At 46.7% G+C, this 21,263-nt stretch overlaps 1 protein-coding gene across 1 annotated transcript; it reads left to right on the plus strand.

The window, feature by feature from the left end:
- Positions 1 to 20,406: 20,406 nt before the first annotated feature.
- Positions 20,407 to 20,810, plus strand: LOC106494932 (putative potassium voltage-gated channel subfamily E member 1B). The gene has a single exon (XM_013955274.1). It carries the CDS (start codon positions 20,407 to 20,409, stop codon positions 20,785 to 20,787), a length of 381 nt encoding a protein of 126 aa, XP_013810728.1. The 3' UTR covers positions 20,788 to 20,810.
- Positions 20,811 to 21,263: the final 453 nt, after the last annotated feature.

A 21,263-nucleotide genomic window follows, 5' to 3' on the forward strand; every position in this document is an offset into this window, starting at 1 on the left:
GGCACCTGAACTAGGATTCCCACAAGACTCTGCAGCACCTCCAGGCAGGGCTGATGAGTGCAGAACCAAATGGGCAGGAGCCAGCACATTGCACTCTGATCAACAGCATCAACTCAAAGCCGTCTGGCATCTTGGAGCTGCACAGTCTCCACTTCCCACATGGTCATTTTTTACTTGGATTTATTAGAATTTCTTATAGACAAAAATTTTGGCAAAAGCAGGACAAAGTTTTTATTATCTAATAATTCTTCTCTTCAGGGATGGTAGAATAAACAGATTTTTGTTTCTTTGTCAGTCTAAGAACTGAGAGTGTCGAGTAAAAATGTTTCAACGCCTCATAGAAAAAGAAAGCTATCAGATTATGTGGGTGTGCCTTTTATGATCCCAGTTCTCGGCCAGAGTTTTCTGAAAAAATGAGTTGAAAGGACCAGTTCCTTTTCCTGAACTTTCTGCTGAACTTGCATTTCTAATGCATTTCTGTCTCTCTGTCTCTTTTATGTCTGCACAAAAAACAGGCCAACATGCTGAGGGCTGGCTTTTAAGGCTGATAGTAGAGGTATTGTAAATTATCAGGCCAGTATTTCAGTGGACTGGCCTGAAACTCTTGGGCTACACTTGAATGTTACTTTACCCATCACTGCCTTTGACTACCAGCCATGTGAGCCATTAGCTTACATATTCTCCAGCTGTCTTTTGCAATAGCCTTGGGCTTATGTCTCCAGATCACTGACAATAAAAGTTCAGCTGGAGCGCTGACAGCCTATCCACCACAATTAATCTGTCTCAGCACGCATTCAAGGTTAGCTTTGCAATGTCATTAGGTGGAGCTACAGCCTCTGGCACTTCTGGGAAGCTCTGTCTCTGTCATTCATTACACGAACTAAAGATAGATGATAACTTCAAAATCAATTAATTATTATCATCATTACCTCTAATTATATCATGCCCAAACTCTGTGAAAGATTTTCAAGGTAAATGAAGGACGAGGTCTCTGCCATGAGGAAGCTACAATTCAAACATACAGTGCTGACAGAGAAAAGGAAGAGAATGCATTGCCTTGAAAAATGGAGAAGCCTACCAATGGAGTTTGCCTGTGTTAAGCTTTGTTTCACAGTTCTTCTCATCACCTCTGTATTGTGGGCCCTGCTCTGAGATAAGGGTTTTACCGCTGATTGATTGATTGAAATTGCATAATGTAAGCCCATAGCCAGTCTGGTCAAGTCTTATGCTTGCAGGTGGTCTTTTTCCACCACCATGGCCAGTACAGCCAGTTCCTAGACCCCATCCTTCACTATATTCCACATGGGCAGTTTGCAGGCAGCTTGGGACACTGACTCCAGGTAGGTATTAAAAAAAATCCGATTCTATTTGAAAAGGATGAGAATTAGCTGGCTGTTTTGATAAAATGGGGATTTCTTGTCCATCAGTTCTGTGGCCTGCTCAACTGTTTCTGCAGCATACGTTTCTTTTCCAGGTCAGAGAACAAAGTATTAGCAGCCATGTGGCTCAGATGCTGCAAGGATGGGCATGGTATAATAAGTTGTATAGAATGAAACTGAGCCAAACACCCATCAACTGCAATAGTGTTGGTATTATAGAAAAATCTGTGATCGCTTCTTTATTTTTCAATGCCTTTATGGGCTAGAGGTATTGCATTATACTGAATCAATAGGTTCAGGGCCATAGCAAAGTTGAAACTTCCAGACAGTATTATGCTTATTTTACTTATTCTATTATGCTATTTCTGTGTTTCTTTTTCTGCACCTATTTTGTTGTAGAAAAACTCCTGATTTTTTTTAATGATTTGATTTTTTTTTTAATTTTATTTTATTTTATAAAGGTCACTGTTGTCCCTAAATTCAATAAGACACAGGAAATTGTCTAACAACAGGAGGTTCTGTGCAGGTAGCATCTACTACAGCAGTGGCTGCTGGTAGCTGAGAGGCTAGAGGGTGCATAGCTTAAAACTGGTTGCTTATCTTTTCCCTAAACATTTGCGTATCAGACTCAATGGGATTGACCAGTTATGGCATCTGTAGGATCTGGTCAATGTTTCCTGAAAAATGAATCACAGCATATGCCTTTGCTTGAATCCATTTCAGAAGTTGAGTACCCATGTCTTATCTTCGTGTCTTCTGAGTCAGTCCACACCCTTTTGCTTTTTCTTCTGTGAAACATGTCGAAGTGAAGAGGAACCTGGCAGAAAACACTGGCCCCAGTGAGGAGTAGAACTGCTCTTGTGCTTACTTTTCTGCACTTTCTGTTCCCCAGCCCCAGGATTTCATTTCTTTCTACCTGATTCTGATCATAAAAGAAAGATATCATATGTATTCCTTGCACTAACTGAAAAATAAGGCAGCAGCAGGCAGTTTTCTTGCTCACCATTGCTGAGTCTAGCTCACTCTTTCCCATTGCTACAAGGCATGGGGGAGCTCTGTGTCTCTGCCTGTGTCCGCCACCACTTCATCTGCAAACCACCGGCTGCCTTCCTGAGGTGCTCCTATTTCCAATGAAGATCTTGGCCTGGCTTATCAAGCCTCATTGTACCCCCGCTTTCACTCAGCCTGTCCTCCAGGGATCAGTGCAACAGCAAGACCTGCTCTCCCTCTGGCCACTCCTAGGATTTCCAAGGAGGCGTCTCAGCACCTGCAGGGTTGGCAGTGCCCCACTTCCCCAGTAAGACTGAGACCTTGTGGCAAACAGGGCCATGGCCAAGACCAGCAAGGAGCTGAACGGCCTTTCCAGGCAGTCCCTGGGACTAAGGACCCGAAGCTATGCCAAGAGGCAGTGTGAGAGGTGCCACCAGCCACAGGGTCCCAGGACAACCAGAGCATCTGGGAGTGGAGGACAAATGCCAGAGAGCAGGTGTTATGTTCTTTCGTTGTGCAGACCCTTGTTAGGACAACAGCAACCGTGTTTTGTGGTGGCCAAAACGTCCGGGTCACGTGATGGAAAGACCAGCTGGTTGCCATGTCCTAGGCTGGCGGTTCTGGGTCCTCTGCTCCTCCGTGGGAAGGTGCTTCCTCCTCGGCACAGGCAGAGGGAGCAACTGTGAAGGCTCTGGCTGTGCTCACAGGGCGATAGGCCTGACTTTCCTCATGCCAAATAGGGAGAAAATCTATTAATATGGTCAAATCTGTACAAAATTGAGGTAAAGAGAAATCAGATGCTCATCTGCACCAGTGGTTTGAAGAAATCCAAATTGGGGGGTGTGAGCTGCGAGTTCAGAGAGAGCATATTCTGGGGGCAGAGCTGGCCTGCTCACACCACTGTTGGTCAGTGAGCCAAACATGCAAAGGATTTCAGATTTCTGAAGGGTGGCAATTTACTCATACCACTCATGTCTAGTGTTTGCTCAAGGGGGGAAAAATATAGCAGGAAGATATGCGTGGTTGCTGCTGGAGAAAGGCTTTTCTATGCCTTACTGTAAAAGACAGGGTGTATATTTAAAAAACAAAAAAAATCCTTGATAATGCAGCCAAGGTTGGACCTTACTTTACATGCAAGCATTACAAGCTGTGGGTTGGGTGTGCTAGAGTGCAAGGGCATAGCTTTATTTTATCTAAATTGGTGTAAAGCTATTTTTTTTTGTTTTTGCTTCTCAGGGCAGTGTGTTTGGACAGGTTTCCCTTTCCCCACAATTTTTCCCCTTTTCTGAATGGGTGCATGTTTGAGAATATATCTCCTAGAGGGAGCATTTCAGGACCTATTCCACTGCACCATTAGGGGATCTTTCATTTTGCTTTCTTCTAGCAATGTTGCCAGAGAAATTGGTTTCTGAGCATATAACATCTCTGTTTCTTGATGTCCTGGGAGAGCAGTTGATAAAAATGGGTGGGTATAAAATATCCTCAGAGGTGGCTAGATTCAGTGAAGGAAAAGCCAAAGTTTCAATATCATTTTTGCTTAAGCAGCACATTGCCAAACAATAAAAACCTGACAAGTTTTTGATACTTTGGACGTTAAAAGAACAAATAAGCCTCCAACAATGTAGTGATACTGTTGTGAGTTCAGAAAGCCCTGCCTACCTGATACTGCAGCTCTTCATGAGTCACTAGGAAGGCAAACCCTGCTCTGCCCAGGGAGGGGTTTGGGGAGGGGGGGTTCGTGTTTTGTTTTTCGATATCCTATCATTTAATGGCTGTGGACACTTGAATGTTGAGGGATCTTGTCTGATTAGCTGCACTTTGTGAAAATAACCTTTTGCCACCTGATTGGGTCAGGGTTGTGGTTTGACAGGGTTTTTGTGACTCTGCATCTGCCTGGTGCTTTGCACCTGCCATTGGGAATGACAGGAGGGGAGGGAGGGAGAGAGGGAGGGATTTGGCAGCACGTGTTTCGGGATGGGGCATTACCCCAAGTGTGGATCTGAATTTCATGTGCCCCAGCATAGGCAAAGTCTCTGGCTTTTTTACTTAGAAAATAGAGAGGAAATCTTCCAAGAGAGATCAGCAGAGGTTGCATGGTGAGTTGCAAATATAACCTCAGAGTTAACCAGGGAGCAGGATTTTTTGTATTCTCCTTATTTTATAATGAGCCAGGGTATGAAGCGACAATGATTGCTCAGGCACATGCTCATGTTTTAGTTGGTGCATCCTATAGCCTGCATCCAACATGTATGCTGACTTTGGGAAAAGTGTTGTTTTGCTTTTTTTATGGAGCCTAACATGAACTTAGATTCCTGTATATTGCAAAAGAGAAAGAAAAGAAAAAAAGTTTTAAATATTTTCCTCTCAGTGGCTCCTGTGAGTGTGAGCCCAGCATTAAAGTATGGATGTTTACGGTGTTTTCTCACTGTGCTCCTTTTACAAAAAGCTTGTAGCTTTTTGTTTTTAAGAGTACATAGTTTTTGTGAATCTATCTGGTTTATGCAAGAACTTCAGGTAGCGCTTTTAGATCCTCCTCTCCGTAGCTGTGCTTTGCTGCTTTTTTTTTTTTTTTTTTTTTTGGAAAGATGCACATATCCCTAACCTTTTTAAAATCCTGACAAGAAAAATCAGGTGGTGCAGACCTCCAAGCTTCCAGTTCAAGCTTGTGGCCCAAGCAAGCACTGTTCAGCTCCTGCTGAGCCCTGGAGGCACCTAACCTTGCTCAGTGGCTTCTTGAGGAGATTGACTGAGGAGCATCCCCAAGTGGGCCAGGAGATTAGGTCCTGGGGAGAGCAGTTTTGAACTTGGGATCCAGAGTCTAGTTTTGCCTTACCTAAATCTTGGAGGGCCCCAGTACAACAGGCATGTGCAGAATACATCTAACACAATCCTGATAGGATTGAACGTCTTATAAAACATATTTTTTGGTTTCCATTTAACTTGCTGATGGTGACATTGGGAGTTTCCAGCACTTACAAGGGAAATGAAAGATTTGATTGCATCCTCAGAAAGTTGTTAACCAGGCCGTCTACTTGCAAGGGGAGCGTCTTGCAGGGTGATCAGGCTGTACCTTAGCTCCAGGGCAGTTTAACTTTATATCACTGTGTTAAATGCAGAAATTGAGACAAACACAAGAATTCAAGTCACTCCCCTCCCAGGACAGGGTCCTAATCCACAGGTGGCAGCATAGGGCTCCCTTTTCATTCCCCTTTGGGCCCAGGGTGCTAACTGGACAGAGCTACAAAAGGAGAGCGTCCCCCGCCACTCACAGACGTGTGCGTAGCCCAGGCTGTAGGAGGTTTGAAATCCTTTAGGGCAGGAATGTAGGCAGGGGACACCTGGTTTCTGGAGGGTGGCTGGGGGCTGGCAGGAGCAAGACACCAGACTGCGTGGCAGCGCTGCAGCTGGGCATTTCTGGGTGCCTGTGCCGGCACCCCGGCAGGGCCCGAGAAAACACAGCGCAAAGGGGTAGGTTGGGTGGGCACTTCACTGGCAAGGCAGCAGCTAACCCTGTTTCTTACTGCAGTTTTGGATGGGCTTGGGCAGCATGCCAAGATTACCTAAATGTACCTTCGAAGCATTAAGGGGTTTTTGGTCCCAGTCCAGTATTTCCATGAGCAGAATATTCTGCAGGAGGGCGAACCAAGTAATTTCGGTGAAGGAATTACATATTTATCACCTCCCAGGTGCGTGCTGAATGGAGCAGAGAAATCCCTGCCTGCGCGAGTGCAGTGCACGTTTTGGCCAAAGGGGACCGTCTGGGTGGTGTGACGAGGTCCCCCCGCAAGGCTGGGTCAGAGCTGGGCTGCCCGCAGCAGACTGAGAGAGGGGGAGCCCCGAACGCCGCCTCCGATGGGCATGCGTGCAGGGCGGACGGGCAGACAGGCAGTATTGTCTCCCCTCGGGCGTTTTTGGTGTCCAAGGGTGCCCTGCGGCGGGCGTGCATGGGGGCAGAGGGTGCCACCAGCCACGCTGGGTACCCCAGTGAGGGCAGCCCCGGGGCTGCGCCTGTGGCTGGCATTAGCAGGACAAGAGATGCCTCAAAGCGGTCCCGGCCCCTGGCTTGTGCCAGTGCGGCACCAAGCCAGGCAAGAGTGGAAAAAGCAGTCCAAAAAACATCCCTAAAGCAAAATAGCCCGGTGTATCGCTCCTCCAGGACACACAATATAGTTATTCCTCCTGTTTGTTAACATGGCCTTTTAATCCGGGGAGACAAGGGCAGCAACATGTGCAGACAGGCTCCTCTCTCCCGGGAGCAGGAAGGAAGTATGACAGGGTCTGTCACAAACTGCTACAAATGGACTGGGCTCCTCTACTACTGCTTGAAGCAAAACTTGCCTTCCTTTCTCTGAGCTGGCCTTGGGGAGATTTGGGGACGGTTATCAATTCAAACAGCATTTTTTTTTTAATGTTTCATGGGACTGAGTGTTAGTAGGAGAGTGTGATAAGTAAAAAAAAAAAAAAAAATCCTCTGTTTCACTTACCAAACTCTACCCATTTGATGGAGGAAAAAAAAATTGTTAAAAAGGGAGTCTAATGTTTTGCAAGTAATGTGCTCCCGCTGCCGAACGTGCAGGGCCAGTGCTGCCAGTGGCTGTTGTGATGTGGCCACCTGTTTACCCAGAGCTGGGCAGAGACCATTTAACATGATTACTGTGTTCTTGTCCCAGGAAGTGCTCGTTCCCTGGCAAGATCTGGGCAATTTACTGCTGTGAAATGACTTTGCTAGCCAGTAGAAACATGTCTGGGAATTTTATGGCGGTCTCCATGTACCCACGGAGTGAGATTGTGATTTTTTTTTTTTAATCAGGTTCTGCTTATCGTTAGGTAGCCATACTCAATTTTAGGTGTATTTGCAGTAGTGCCTCAGGACTGAGCAGCGGCGATGGTGAAGCTGTGCTGTGTAGTAGCAAGGGAGCGTGCCAGTGCTTTCCCCACAGACAACACGCTGCAGATCTCTTGAAATGCTGTTATTGAAAAGATGTAGGAAGTGCAGCAAAGGTGCTGCAAGAGCTGATAACTGCAGTTTGCTCTCAAGGGATGTGATTTTGAATGAATATGAATTTCTAGCTAATGCAATAGCCTTCCCACAACACTTGGTGAACAGTCAGAAGAATAAACTGCAACATCGGTCACCGCTAAACCAAATTTCCCCTCTCTGGTCATTAAAGCAATGAGTGCTTGCTGATTGGGGATGACTCATCTGAATCACCATCATAAAAATGTAACGCTCTAGCCTTTGTACCTCTACTAGCATGTATGAATTACTGTTCAGAAAGGGAATTGCATTTAACCTTGTTATGGGGGCTGGAAGCTTCTCCATCCAGTGTTTTTTTCCAAATGCTGCAGATGTCAGCACATTTTTAATTTAACGTTGTGTTTTTTACAGTCCAAATTGTATTTCATTATCAGGCTGCAAATTGCAAGCCAATTTCCCCAGCTGGTGTAAATCCACACAACTCTGTGTACTTTGCTGCAGCTACTCCGATTTATACCAGCTGCACATCTGACCTGTGATACCGCTCCTGCTTCTGCAGCCAAGTGAACTTCTATTTTGTTGTTGTGTAATAGCAGAGGATGTGCAAAAATAGGGGAGCAGGTGGTCCATGTCCTTGTTTTTAGGAATTGGATGCACTTGAATTAGTGCTGGGAGATCAGCAATTGAATTAGCGTCACTCTCTCAGCCAGGATTGTTAAATGCTACATGTGAGTCTGAGTATTTTTGTTTTTGACTATCCAACTCAGGATACATGGTGGAGCTTGATTTGCAGAAAGCCAGTGCTGTGGTTTTCCTGAAAACCAGTCCTCTCCAAGATGACTTGGATAACCCTCACTGAGAAGCCACTTCTACAGGGTTTGTGCTGAATAGCAGGCTACGTCCCGAAGAGGCTTGCCAAAGCCTTTAGCGGCGGAGCAGTTTCATCCAAGGTCATACTTGGGATTTGAGATGGAGCTGGAGAAGCACTTGAAGCACTGGCAGTCCCCTCCCCCTGAGCTCTCAGGGAGGGTGGCAGAGGGGAGCAGGCGACTGTGACCTGCAGCGGAGGTGTCTGCCACCGGCTGTGCCCAGATGAGGCACCGCAGGAGCAGAGGAGACCAAAGGCACCATCTGAGTTACTTCTGCACCCACCCCGAGGTGCCCTGAAAGCTTTTTGGTTTCTGTTCAGGGCCTTGAGCCGGAGACCAGCAAAACTCTACAAATAAGGGTTTGCATAACTTCCTGCTGATTTCCCCTGATTTTGAGGGATTAAGATAATAAGCATGGGAAACTGCCAAAGATAACAATCTCCTTAACAGAAAAATGTTAGACTTTATTTCTTTATGCACAAGAGCCCCAGCAACAGTCTTTCTAAGAATGAACAAATACCCACTGAAAAAGTATGTAATATTCTTTACTCCCTATATCCAGTTCAGTGTCTCTTTTAACAAAATGAAGACCAAGTTAAGAAAAAGCCCCCCACCCCACCACCAGGAATAGGGTTACAAATGCCCTGCAAACTCCTGTGTTTGTGAAATGTCCCTTATCACCTTCCAAAGATAATCTATGTTTGCTTTCTGATGGATCCAGTCACTCCACATGCCCTCATTGTACTGAAAATGAAACCATCAGCTACTGACAGATCTGGGAGGGCAAAGAAACTTTTTGCCCAGAGTGGTTTTGTAGCTTTGTGCCTAGCCTTTGTATATTGCTATTGTTATAATAAATTAATCTCCCTGTCAGGTACCTCCAAAGTCAAATAAAAGTTATGTTAATGCTTCTAAAAAGATGAATTTGGTCTTGCATAATGAAGACATAACTCTACTCTCAGTTGTAATGGAGCCGTGCTCATTTGCTGGCAGTGAAACTGAGATCACACAGAGACCTTGAAATCTTTTTAAAAAGAGACCTTGCTTTGGTTTGTTCAGCCCCACAGCTCATCCCCTTCAAAGCTGCATAAACTGTAATGGTTTTGCTGGAGGTTACTCCAGTACTCAGTGGCATGAAGAGACTATCAGGTGTTGGGAAGTGCAGCTTAGTCATTATACTCGCTTTTGTTTTTCCCGCCATCACAGGATGTGAGTTAGTAGGCTCCTGTTCCCAGATTCCACCCTGATTTTAGGAATACAATTGCAAATACCAACATGCAGTGAAATAACAAGAATAAAGCAAACCCCAGACTTACCCCTTGCCTGTAGGTCTTTCTTTAGTGCCATGAAGGCAGAAGGTGTTTGTGGGCTGCAGGAGGGCTGTAGGGAGTGATGGTGTCAAATATGCCAGCTGCATGTGAGCACCTTTCTGTCCATTTGTCTGCCTGGGATCTGACCAGCCTGCATGGCTGCGGAGGCAGTGGCCCAGCCCAGGATGGAGAACTGGCGGGCCAAGAGGCACTGGCAGGGATGCGCCAGCAGTGGCACGCTGCTCTTCTTGACGTACTACCACCCAGGACTGCAGAGGAAGGCAAGCAAACACAAAAATAGTGCCTTCCCATGTAAGTGTTTAGCATGTGTTTGGCAAAAGCTGCCCAAAAGCCAGTGATAAATGATCACAATTCATGGTTTTTGTGGTGTGGGGGATTTTGGTCTGTGCTCTTGTCCTTTTGCCTTGTTCTCCTGGTAACTTGGTCTCAGGTGAAAGACACTCTCAGTAGCCTTTTGTCATTCGTGCCAGCTGAGAGCCCTGCCTTGCAGAAAGGAGACATGAAATCAGGCCACTGTCATTAAGCCTTTGCTCAAAATACCTTCCTTGGATGCCAGTGTCCAGCCCATATCATGTCCTCATGGCCCCATCCCTGCTCCTACCCCTCTTCAAGAGGAAGGGCATGGCCACCAGGCCTACACAAGGGAAATATTCCTCTTTCCAAACATTTTCCCATGTACTGAGCCATAGAAAGAAGGAGGACAGACCAGGAAGTGACTTTGTTACCAAAGGCGATTTCGGTGACAAAATGATCTAACTTGTTACCAGATTTCCCCTGTGACGAGGAAGCAGGACCTGACTGTTCGCTCTCTCCTGTCACTGACCATGTAAGTACTCCTCCGGTCCTTTTCCTCATTTCTCACCTCCTTTCAAACTCTCTCCTGGTACGAGGCTCAGCTTTTAATATGCTAAAGCCAACCAGAAGTGGAGTAGGATGCAAGCAGACCACCATCTTTGCTACGTGCAGACACAGCACTCTAACCTTATTTTTGTTCTGTCTCCATTACCAGAGGATTTATCAATTTGTTCATCACGCAGTGCATTCTCTCCTTATTAGCCACAGCCCTTCATTATAGCATCTTCTCTTCTTGGAAATTTCTTTAGCATTCTATTAAACTCACAGCAACTCCTTCTGTGTTTTTGATCAGTTCACACACAGGCACATGTTTCTTTTTTTTTCCCTCTAGCATTTGGTGGCCATGCTTGGCCTGGAGTTGCTGCCACTCATCGCTTAGAGGACAGAAATGACTACCTGAGTGCCACAGGGACGGTCCCACTCTGCCACTGACTTGTCTTCTGCATTTGGGCCATTCATTTAACTTCTCTTTCTTCCTTAGCTCTACAAACATTATGCTTCATGGCATGTGCTTAAAAGATCTCGAAAGGGGAAGGCTCTATGAGTGCTTTGGGGATGCATTAAAACAAGAACTACCAGGTCTGGCTCAAGACTTCTCAAAAGTGAAATGAAACTTAATTTTGCTGTCCCGGTGTGACCAACCAGGACATCCCTACAATGGAAGCAGGTTCAGAGGAGATGGACAAGGGCGATGTGGCCGCAGAGCTCATGAATAATGTAGGGTGTGACTGACCACGGCTGCCGCACAGAGCACTGACTTTATCTCAAAACAAAGGGGACCTGAGGGTGGCCTTTGTTTTAGATAAACAGCTGTGTCAGTTGAATGGATCAATGGGTGATATAAATGTTTCTCCCCGAGTTCATCAAAAGACTGTGACCGTCTCCCTGAGTTAGCCAGGCCAGCATGGGAGGGAGCATATGCATGGCTCAGCCCAAAAGAGAGTATAAAAACTGAACAACCAACAAAAGAATTTTGAAGAGGGCAAGGGGCTTGAGCTGGTGTCAACCCATGTATTCCTTCCCAGTGACTGGGGACGCCTGGCGTCGTGACGGTGAGCATATTATAGAGACTGGCAAAGGGGATCACGCTTGTATTGTGATTGAACTGTATATTGCAATAGCTATATTTTGTTAAGTGTAACTTACACTTGTATTGTGATTTCAGTATATTGCTGTGTCATGCTGCTAAATCAAAAATCCCATGTAACATCAAATATCTTCAAGTAAGTAAATTTTGATATGACACATGACACCCTCCTTGTGCAGAATATCTAAAAGAGCTGGTTAGAGACTGTTGGACTCCGACACCGGGAGGAGGGAAACTGAGGCCCTCGGCAGAGGGCAGGAGCTTGCCCTCAAATGGCAGCAAAAGCAGGCATGTTTTTTCCAGGATTTGAGTCCAGCAAAACAGCTGTAGTGCAGTCGCCAGCATTGCCCATCCCCTCAGTCAACAAAGTCTGCTGCTACAGGTTTCCCCCCGCTTTTGTCTGTACCTAGAGCCAGCCTGGGAAATTAGCCTTTTTAATAGCCTGCTCCCTCATTGGGAAGCAGCAATCTCCCAGGCAACAAAAACATAGGCTGCATCCCCCACCCCACTGAAAACATAAGCTAAACCTCCTGCAAACGGATATGCAAGAAAATATACTGTTTTCATCCATTCATGTTAATACCTCAAGTTATCTTCCAAATTCTCCTCTGTGACAGTCATCCTAGCAACAGTCCTAAGTAAAGCCAAGCAGTGTCAAACCCAAGGGGCTGGCGCTGGCCCTGTTTTCTATGGACTGTTGAGAGTCTCAGGTCGGGAATTGTCCTTAGCAGCCACAGGCCAGTGCAGATCTGCCAAGGACCACCAGGGAAGAAAAGGGCATGTTATTCCCTGTCACCAGCATTCTCTGAATGTACTTAAGTGCCGCTGCCCTGGAAAGCTAATAAATTCATTTTATAGATTTCAGCTGGGCATTAATGAGCACTCCCTTTGGCTGACTGGTGACTACAGACATCTCTTTTTCTCAAATGGAAAATAGCTCTTTTTAGGTCATGAATAGGCATCAGTCAGTGCCCCCCCCCCCCCATAGCAAGCTCTGTGTGGGAGTTTCAAGGGGCAGCGCCAGGAAATGGTTCCCACCACCCCTCCTGCTCACACTGCAAAGAGCATAATGCTGCTGGAAGATGGACTTCACCTTACAAGCGTGTCGTAACAGCCCCTAATCCCAGGTTATTCTGCTGCCACTATTCTTCTGTACAAAAATGCCTCCCTGCGTGCCTGTGTGCACATTTTTGCATATCTGCACAAGCAATGGAGGAGCGGTACTCAGCGCACAGCAATGACGGCTGTGAGAGGGCCCACTCTCCAGTCCCTTTCCTAGATCTGAAGAGATACGGGGCACAGTGTGCATGTGTGTGTGTGTGTGCAGGGAAGCAGGGAGACTCCCACGCCACATGCCAGGCTGGGACGCAGGCACAGGGCCTGGGTGACCGGATGCGAGGACAGCTCACGTGGGGCAAGCAGGGGGTGCCGGCCAGGGCAGCTGGGCTGGCAATGCCCCAGTGCAGAGGCCAACAGGCACCAGGCCCATCTGTCACACCAAGCACACCCTGCGGTGCCAGAGCCCGCTGCAGCGCTGCCGGGACTGGGCAGCCCCCTGCTACTCCCAGGGGTGCCCAGCCGGGGCTGCCCCGTGCCCGCCTCCCGCCCCTGCACCGGCACACGGCGGTGCATGCACCCTGCAGTGGGAGGCCGGCTCACAGCACCCATGCCACGGGCTCCTGCCCTCCCCCAGTCTGGTGAGGCCGGGAGTTTTCCTGTTCGCCTCTTACCTTTTGCACTGATCCAGAGGACAGTGAGCAGCCGGGCTGCTGTCCCTGCCGGAGCCAGGAGCCAGCACTCGCCTGCTCACACCTGGGCAGGCATTAGCCCTCGGGGTTTTCCACAGCTCCTGTCTTTCTAATCCTCTTTTCCTCAGGAGGGGCTGGAGCCCTGCATCCGACCACACTCTGCTGCCAGGTCTGTACCGATGTTCAGCGCAGGGGACCGTGGAAGAGAGTTGGGGGGGGGGAGTGAAAAATAGAGGGACTGCAGGAGCCATGGTGCTGCTGAGCGTCTCAGAACAGAATTGATGGAGGATAAGAGGCAGCAGCAGGGTTTCCGCCTGCCAGTTGTTGTTTGCTGTTGCAGCCGTGCCAGTGTTTGGCCACTCTTTTGGTCTGGGTGCGAGCCCAAGGCAGCTGCATCTAGGTGGATAAACTTTGCTGCATGGTATTTGAGGGATTGCTAGTTTTTCCACTTCAAAATGGTACGATGTGCTTACAGTGTGCATAAGGGGACTAGATTTCTATCTTGTGATCAGATAAAGCTAGTTCTTTTGAAGAGAAATGAGTGTACTTGCTGCATGAGTGTTGCTACTTAAAGTGAAACAAGGACCTGAAGTATTGCTGATATGGGTAGTGGTGGACAGTCTGAGGACTGACTAGAATATCCCCTCTCATCTCCAGAGGCTAAAGATCTGCTAGAGAAAGTTGGGAACTGCAGAAGGTGGGTGCCTTCCGTGCATTACTGCAAATCTCTCTGCATAACCCTGCTTGCTTTTGGACAATGCATCTGTGTCCTGTCTCTGGCAGGATCGCAACATCAGGGATGCTGCACTGTTGCACAAGTTTCCAGGAGCTTCAGGGAGGAGGGTCTGTCCTGCACAATGCTCTGGCCTCCAGAAAGTTGTCTGACCTACCCACCCCTGTAATGAACAGCCAGGGAAATGAGCAGGGGAGGTCAGCAGGTCCATTGCTTTATAATACTGGCAAAACAAACTGTTGGCAGAAAGTGCAGGGAGGTGGGCAAAGTGCTGTGCTAACTTTTGCCACTGGCTTAGCATAGGCTTTCTGTGTGTGTCATCAGCTCTTGAGAAGTCACTACTGACTGTGCTGGATTTTCTAAAGGTACATATTGCTCTAGCTTCTCCAAGGTTCTTCTGCTTGGTTACTACTGATGCTCTTGGCAGCAATGTGAGGGAGAGATTGCTGGAGATCTTTGCTTGGTGTAAATCAGTATAGAGCTCTTGATTTATGAGAGCTGAGAAAATTATAACAGGAGAGGAATATCTGTCATTTAACATCCACCTCTGTCTACAACATAAATATAACATTTTAACCTCAGCAGGGAAGAAAACTATGGCTAGCCAAAGTAAATCAGTTTGCCCTCTTACAGTTCAAGGACAAAATTCCCATTGAGCTCCAAAGCTGAGTCTCAGAACCTCTAGGAACATTATATGACAGAAAATTGTATCTTTTCTTTTTAAACCCTAACAGTCAGTTGGGGCCCAACAACATCTTGCCACATGTGCTCCACTGAAGCTCAGCTGTCAGAAATCAGCCTAGCTCAGATATTCAGACATCAACAGGATGGACCGGGCTGGAGCTGATTGCTCCAGCTGGGTTGGAGGCACTCCCCTCACACGAGTCCCAGGCAGAGGCATCCAGGTTTCTAGAGCAGCCTTCAGCCTGCCTTTGAGCACAGACCCATTTTGTTTTGCCTTTTTTGGGAACCAGCCAGATGTAAGTCAGTTCTGACATTTTCAGTGTAGGCAGAAGTAAATACTAAATGATGCCAGATGCTCTGCAGCTGCAAATTGCTCTACTTGAATTCAAATGTCAGTTTACAGCAAGTGAGGCTCTCCAGTGATGTCCTGTTCACAGCCCTAAACCCCAGTAGCAGTGGATGCGACTGCCCCAATACAGAGCTGGGCTCAGAGTGCTCTCCAGCTGCTCTCTATAGCCCCCAAACAGGGTCAAACTAAGCCTGAATGATGCGGGCAGTCTTGTTGACTTCCATTTCACAGCTCCAGTCCTCCATAGCTGTAAGCACTTGGATGTTTTAAAGAAGAGATTGTGAGAGAAGGTCTGTCGTAACATGGTCATACAAGAGAAACGTGGACTCAGCCATGCTCACGAATGGTCTCCGAGCTGGCCAAAAGCTGCTGCATGTGTGGGAACTATTCACACTCGCACCATCTCTGTCCTCCAGTCCTACAGTGTGTGCTGCTTCACGGCTCCAGGAGCAACTGGGTCCTCCCTGGGCATGGCCATCACAGCCCTCCAACACAAGCAGTCTTGTTAAACCAGCGGGCCTTGGTGGCTTAAAGCTTTCTTCGCTATTTCCCTGTGTTAACTGTTAAAATGCAATCTCAACAGGCATCTGCTGCCAGAGGTCCCTCATCCCCCACCTCAGGAGGCTGCTCTCAGGGCAGGTGCTAGGCCAGGTCTCCTTCCACCTCAGAGCCTTGCAGGCAGAGGGAAGATACAACCACAAGCCAAGTGGCCACCAGGGATTTATATTTTACTTTTCACTCTAGAGAACAGCTTTCCATCACTAGGAGGTCTCCCCTCTCTTCTCTCAGCTGTGCCCCGTAGCTCTTGCCCAAGCCACAGAGAACTGAGTGAGCAGCAGGTGCTCCTACAGGAATGGTGTGGAGGGGTTGGGCAGTGTGAACAGACCTTGGTGTACTTGGGCATAAGTGGACTAGGATTTTTTTTCCTTACATGGGGGTCTTTGGAGGTATGTGAGGGATGGGAGTGGTGGTTTTGTTTTTTTTCACACCAGTGAAATCTCATCATTGCAAGTAACAGCACCAGACCACCTGTGTAAGTACATCCCTGTGGAAACTTTTGCATAGAATAACTTCCACGTTAAAACATCCCAAACAATACCAGTCAGCAAACAGCAAAAGGAAACACTGGCCAAGATCCTCTGATCGTCACTGAAGTTAGATGGAATTGCACTGTTTTATACCTGCTGAGAACCTGCTCATTTGAGCAATGTTTTAAAATGTTTTGAAAGGGGTGGTAAAGCTGCCACCAGATGTGCTCAGATGTGTTTCCTTCCTCCACTGACTGAAGAAACAGTGGGTCATATCCATCTGGCCAAATATGGATACTTACAGTGTAGGTCTGTCTCCTAGAGTCCTGCTCTTGGCCATTTCCAAACTCCAGACCCTGCCCGTGGCATCTTGCCTGTCATGTTAAACTCATCTCCATGAAGATGTCAGCCAAAGCAGGTCCATCTATGGCTTGAGGAAAAGAGGGCAAGTGGCACTTGGCAGAGAGAGGAGGGACAACGCTTAGGTGGTGAGGCCAGTCCCAGTGGTGCTGCTCCGTGCCACAGACCACCACCAGTGGAGCAGTGGTTCAGACCCTCATTATCATTTAATGGAAGATAATCTTGGGCAGTGCTGGCAGTACATCAGCACTGCCAGTAAACGCGAACACAGCTCCCATCACAGCGTATTGGAAAGAAACTGAGCATCGCTTTGCTTTGGAGATATATGTGATCTGTTTTAGTGTAAAGGGCAGAGGAGCAGCAATACAGCTGAGAGCAGAATACGGCTCAGGCTGCTATTAGCCTTAGAGAATTCCCTCTAAATTACTGGCAAATCAAAACGTTGCTGAAATATTTAGAGTTTTGCCTGAGGTCATTTTTTAACATGGGCAGCGAACTGCTGCTGCTCAGTGCTTGCCCCCTAGAGCAGTAGGACAGACAACCCCAGCACAGACTGAAACCTGCTGTTAGGCACTGTGGGATGAGGGCACCTGCTCCAGGCAGGGTCCCTACTTGCAGGGGTGGGACCTGGGCCCTGCTGATTCTGGAGAGGGCACGATTTCACTTGGAGCTCCTCAGGGTTGCACAACATGGGGACTGGGGCAGGGATTGCAGTTTGCTGCCAATCAGCAGTTGTCTGGTGAGAGCAGCAGAGAGCAGCAAGCCACTCCAGTTCTCATAAAAAAATTAAGATTGTTTGAGACACTGAGATGTGACTATCTGTCATGGACTAGACCACCCACACAGGTGGCTCTTTACAGTCTTGTGTACTCCAGCTCTGAACTAGCAACTGTACGGATTTTGGTGGAGTTGAACAGGGCTTGTGCAGTGGTGAAGGAGGCCTTTAGGCTTGCTGAAATTTCAGGAGCAGATTTTCTGGGGAAAAACAGCTTGCCTCTTCCCTTTCTTAATCTCTCTGGTTGTTGCTGTCTGATGTGGTTATGGAGACGGGGCTGCTCCGGCAACAAACTCCCTGCTGCCTTCCAGCCCAGTCAGTGCGCAAGCAACCTTGCAACCCTCAGAAATCTCCCCAGTCTTCAGTCTCCTCATGTGCACCCCAGATGTGGCTGATCTGTTCAATTTAGCTTTGAAAACCGTATTGGCCTCAGCTCAGCTTTTGATCAGCACTGGAAAGGTGGGCACAGTGTTAAAACATAACAAGTGGAGTTTGTGTACACTTCTATCTCTTTTTCCTCCTTTTTTTTTTTCCCCCACTTGCATGCAGTTAAGGAATCAATTTCTGGGTTTGCTAAAGAAAGCTCATGCAGGCATTGTAATTTATGGGAATACAGGGAGGTAGCTGAGGATTTCCAGCCTCAAGATGTCAATTCAAAAGCACCTGAAGTGTCTTCAGTGCTACTGATAAATATCATGAGCAAATATTTGCCTGTCTTTCCAGAATAAGGTGAGAGATCCAATGACATTCTTTCTTGTTTTGATTTAAAGTTATTGCAATGATTTGCTAGCAGTTTTACATTTTACAGTATTGACATGCTACCCACACTTAGGAGGAGTAATCTCAGATAAAGGTTTAAACTTCATTTTCTCTCCCTTTCCTTTTAAAAGGATCTGAAAAGAGCTGTGCAATGTGAATAGATTTTAACTATTAAGCTCAAGCTGCCAAGATGTTATTTCCTGTAGCTTTGACTCATGCAACTAAAGAAACAAGTTGGATCAGAATATTGTTTTGTACAGGGGATTTTGTCCCCCTCTGCCACTCCCAGCCTCAGCTCTGTTTAAAGCCAAAATACCAAGGCCCACATTCATGTGTGTGCTCATTTTTCTTGCTGGCTGGGCACCCCTGAGCTCCTCGCCATATGAACCACCTGGTGCAGCACGAATCTGAGCCCACAGGAGCCTCTCCTCAACTCCCAGTAGTTACCCACTTGCCAAGTGAAGGAGTCTGATTTCACCCGGTGTGGGCTGATGCCGCTCATGTCCCCTGAGATTTTATGGTGAAGGGAAGAGCACTGCTTTCTCTACAGAATTTATAATCCTGCACTGAGTGTCTGACTTTTAAGTAAACCCAGCTCCAAATTCATGACTGCAAAGCTTGGAGGTCTAGTGAAGTAGTTCAGACAATTCTGGAGTTAAAATCAGCAAATGCAGTTGTATTAGCAACTAATTCATGAGCGTATGGTTGTATTCATGTCTGCATTTTTCAAGTACTTCATTCAGCTGTAATGGCACCTGCTAGAACAGAACATACTGAGTAGATAACTGTTGTTCATATGAGGAACAGAAGGTCATAAGATCAATTATCTTTTCTCACTTCCTCTGTCTCTCAGCATCTCCTTTAACAGCGTTTATACTATAACTAGGCACAGACAGTTCAAAGAAGCCTCCAGATATATTGCATCTACTGCAGTGCCATTACTGGCAGCTGGAGGCTGTGTGCACAGTTAAACTCTCTCCTTTGCAGAGGTCCTGCACAATATCGATGCATCATTAATGTCACCCTCATGGAGGGGTTTAATTGCTGCCTAGGACTTTCAGTGGCTTTCTGCCCAAGGGTTCATTTCATCCTTGATGTATTATAAATGAATATAATACAGTACCTCTTAAAAAAAAAAGTAAGTATGCTGGAAAAGCTTTTGGTAATACACTGGCCTGCTCTCACAGATTTAAAACTGCAGAAAGCACTGACAGCCATCTTATGTTATCGCAAGATTGCTCTTGCAGAAGTAACCTTGAACAACAGTAATTTATTCATGGGTGCTAAGGGCAAAAAAGAGAGAAACTGTTGTCTTAATTTTCTAGAGACATTTTAATTAGGGATTATAGTGAGATTATCAGTCACGTTACCTGGCCTCAGAAGCTTTGGGAATGCAGTGCTGATGGGATTGCTCTTATTAAGTTATTTACAGATGACACTGGAAAGTGGAAAAGGACCCTTCACCTTCTGTAATCCAAAGAGTGCCATGACTTGGACACCTTGGATGTTCAGGTACTCCTCAGTGGTACCATCTATTGCCCTATCCCTGATTTGCAGTGATGCCAGTGAAAGTCCTTTAACTCAGACAATAAAACACAGGTTGTATAGCAATTTAGTTTGGAAGGAAAAGCAATGAACTAGCTGGGGAAGAGCTGCTATCCTATAGGAGGGAGGATGAAGGGAATTTCATTTCCAGTGTGTAACAGCCACTGCTGGAGAGGCAATCACTACCTCTCTGTTTATCCACTCCTTGGACGCCCTGTGTGCCACTGCGCATTGGGAAGCTGTATTAAATTAGCTTAGGATAAATTTATGTAGAATGTTTGGTTGCTTGGTTTTCCATGGTGTTTATTATGATGACAGTTACAGAAAAAAAGGCAAGATTCCTCATCAGGAGGGAAAATGAGGAACTGGCTGCAGAGTGTGAGAGTTGTTTCCACACTGAGGCTCAGATACAAAAGTTTTGTTTCCAAATTCAATCCTTAAGCTGAATTTAGAGAGGACTGAGGGGAGTCATGATAACAGTCTTCAAAACTGGAAACAGTTGCTGCAGAGTAGGAGCAAGATATTCCTCATACCTGTCCGGGATCAGAGAAGAAGTCATGGGCTTTAAATAGCAGCACAAGAGACCTGGGTTAGGTATCTGAATGAGGGGCCATAAGCTGGGATAGTTGAGTACGGCAGCAAGTGAAGACTGAGGACATTGTGTTGTAGAGATTTTTAAGACAAACATTTCCGAGGGATGGACTCAGCCTAGCTAACTGTGCCTTGAAACAGGAGATGAAGAGGATGACCTTTCCAGGCCCTTCCGGTTGTATTGCTTCTGCCCCTGCCCTGAAATAGTTTCCTTGTTGAGGAAGGAAGCCAGTAAAGACAGAAAGAGAGAAATGAATATTTATTTGATGAATGTCCCTGTTTTTTATACTTTTCTAGGAAAACCCCAAATAAGGAAGAAAGAAGTGCAAGAGACAGAAAAAAAAGATGTTGGTGCTGTCTAACGACACAGTACTGAATTCACTCCTCTCCAAGCTGTTTCAAGACTACCTGGAGCAGACAAACAGCTCTGCACCTTCTCATGTCCAAAGTGGTGGTGACAGCCTGGAAATCGTCTATGTGCTGCTGCTGATCGGCTTCTTTGGCTTCTTCACGGTGGGAGTCATGCTGACCAACATCCGCGCCAGGAAGCTGGAGGACTCCCGTGACCCCTACAACATGTACATTGCCTCAGACGTCTGGCCCAAGAAGGACAGGGCATATTTTCAGGCCAAACTCACAGAAAATTACAAATTGTGCTGTGTCTTTGAAAACCCTCTGGCTGTTGAGCAGCCAAACACACAGATTCCTGAGGTGAAGTCCTCCTAGCAAAATGGAAGAAAGGATGAACTTTACAGAGGGACAACCTGAACAACACCTGGTATGAACCAGGTTAGCTTTTTGCCTGGCCTGCCCAAGCAGAGCTGCCTGCACTGGCCTTGGCCAGCCTGAAAAACTATGAATTAATGGTGAAGCTGACAAGTTTGCAATAACTGTGGTGTTGCAAAAATGCCCGACCACAAGTCCCTTGTTGCAGTCACTCTAAGATCAGGAGGGGGCACACACTGTCAGGGGGGAGCATCATGGACTCATCAGCTTCACCCAGAGAAAAATGCAAATGTTGACGTTGCCAGTGTAAATGCTTGCAGTAGTCAGTGTAATTAAAACCAAAACGGATCAAGCATAGGCTGGAAATATTAACAGTCAAGGACAGTTTAGGCAATGCCATTTTCAAGTAAGATCAGCTTCTTCCAAGAAAAAGTAGCTGAAATACTTCATTTGTATTTTTTCCAAGTATAAAATAA

The sequence above is a fragment of the Apteryx mantelli genome, chromosome 1 (assembly GCF_036417845.1).
Source record: "Apteryx mantelli isolate bAptMan1 chromosome 1, bAptMan1.hap1, whole genome shotgun sequence".
NCBI classification, from domain to species: Eukaryota; Metazoa; Chordata; class Aves; order Apterygiformes; family Apterygidae; genus Apteryx; species Apteryx mantelli.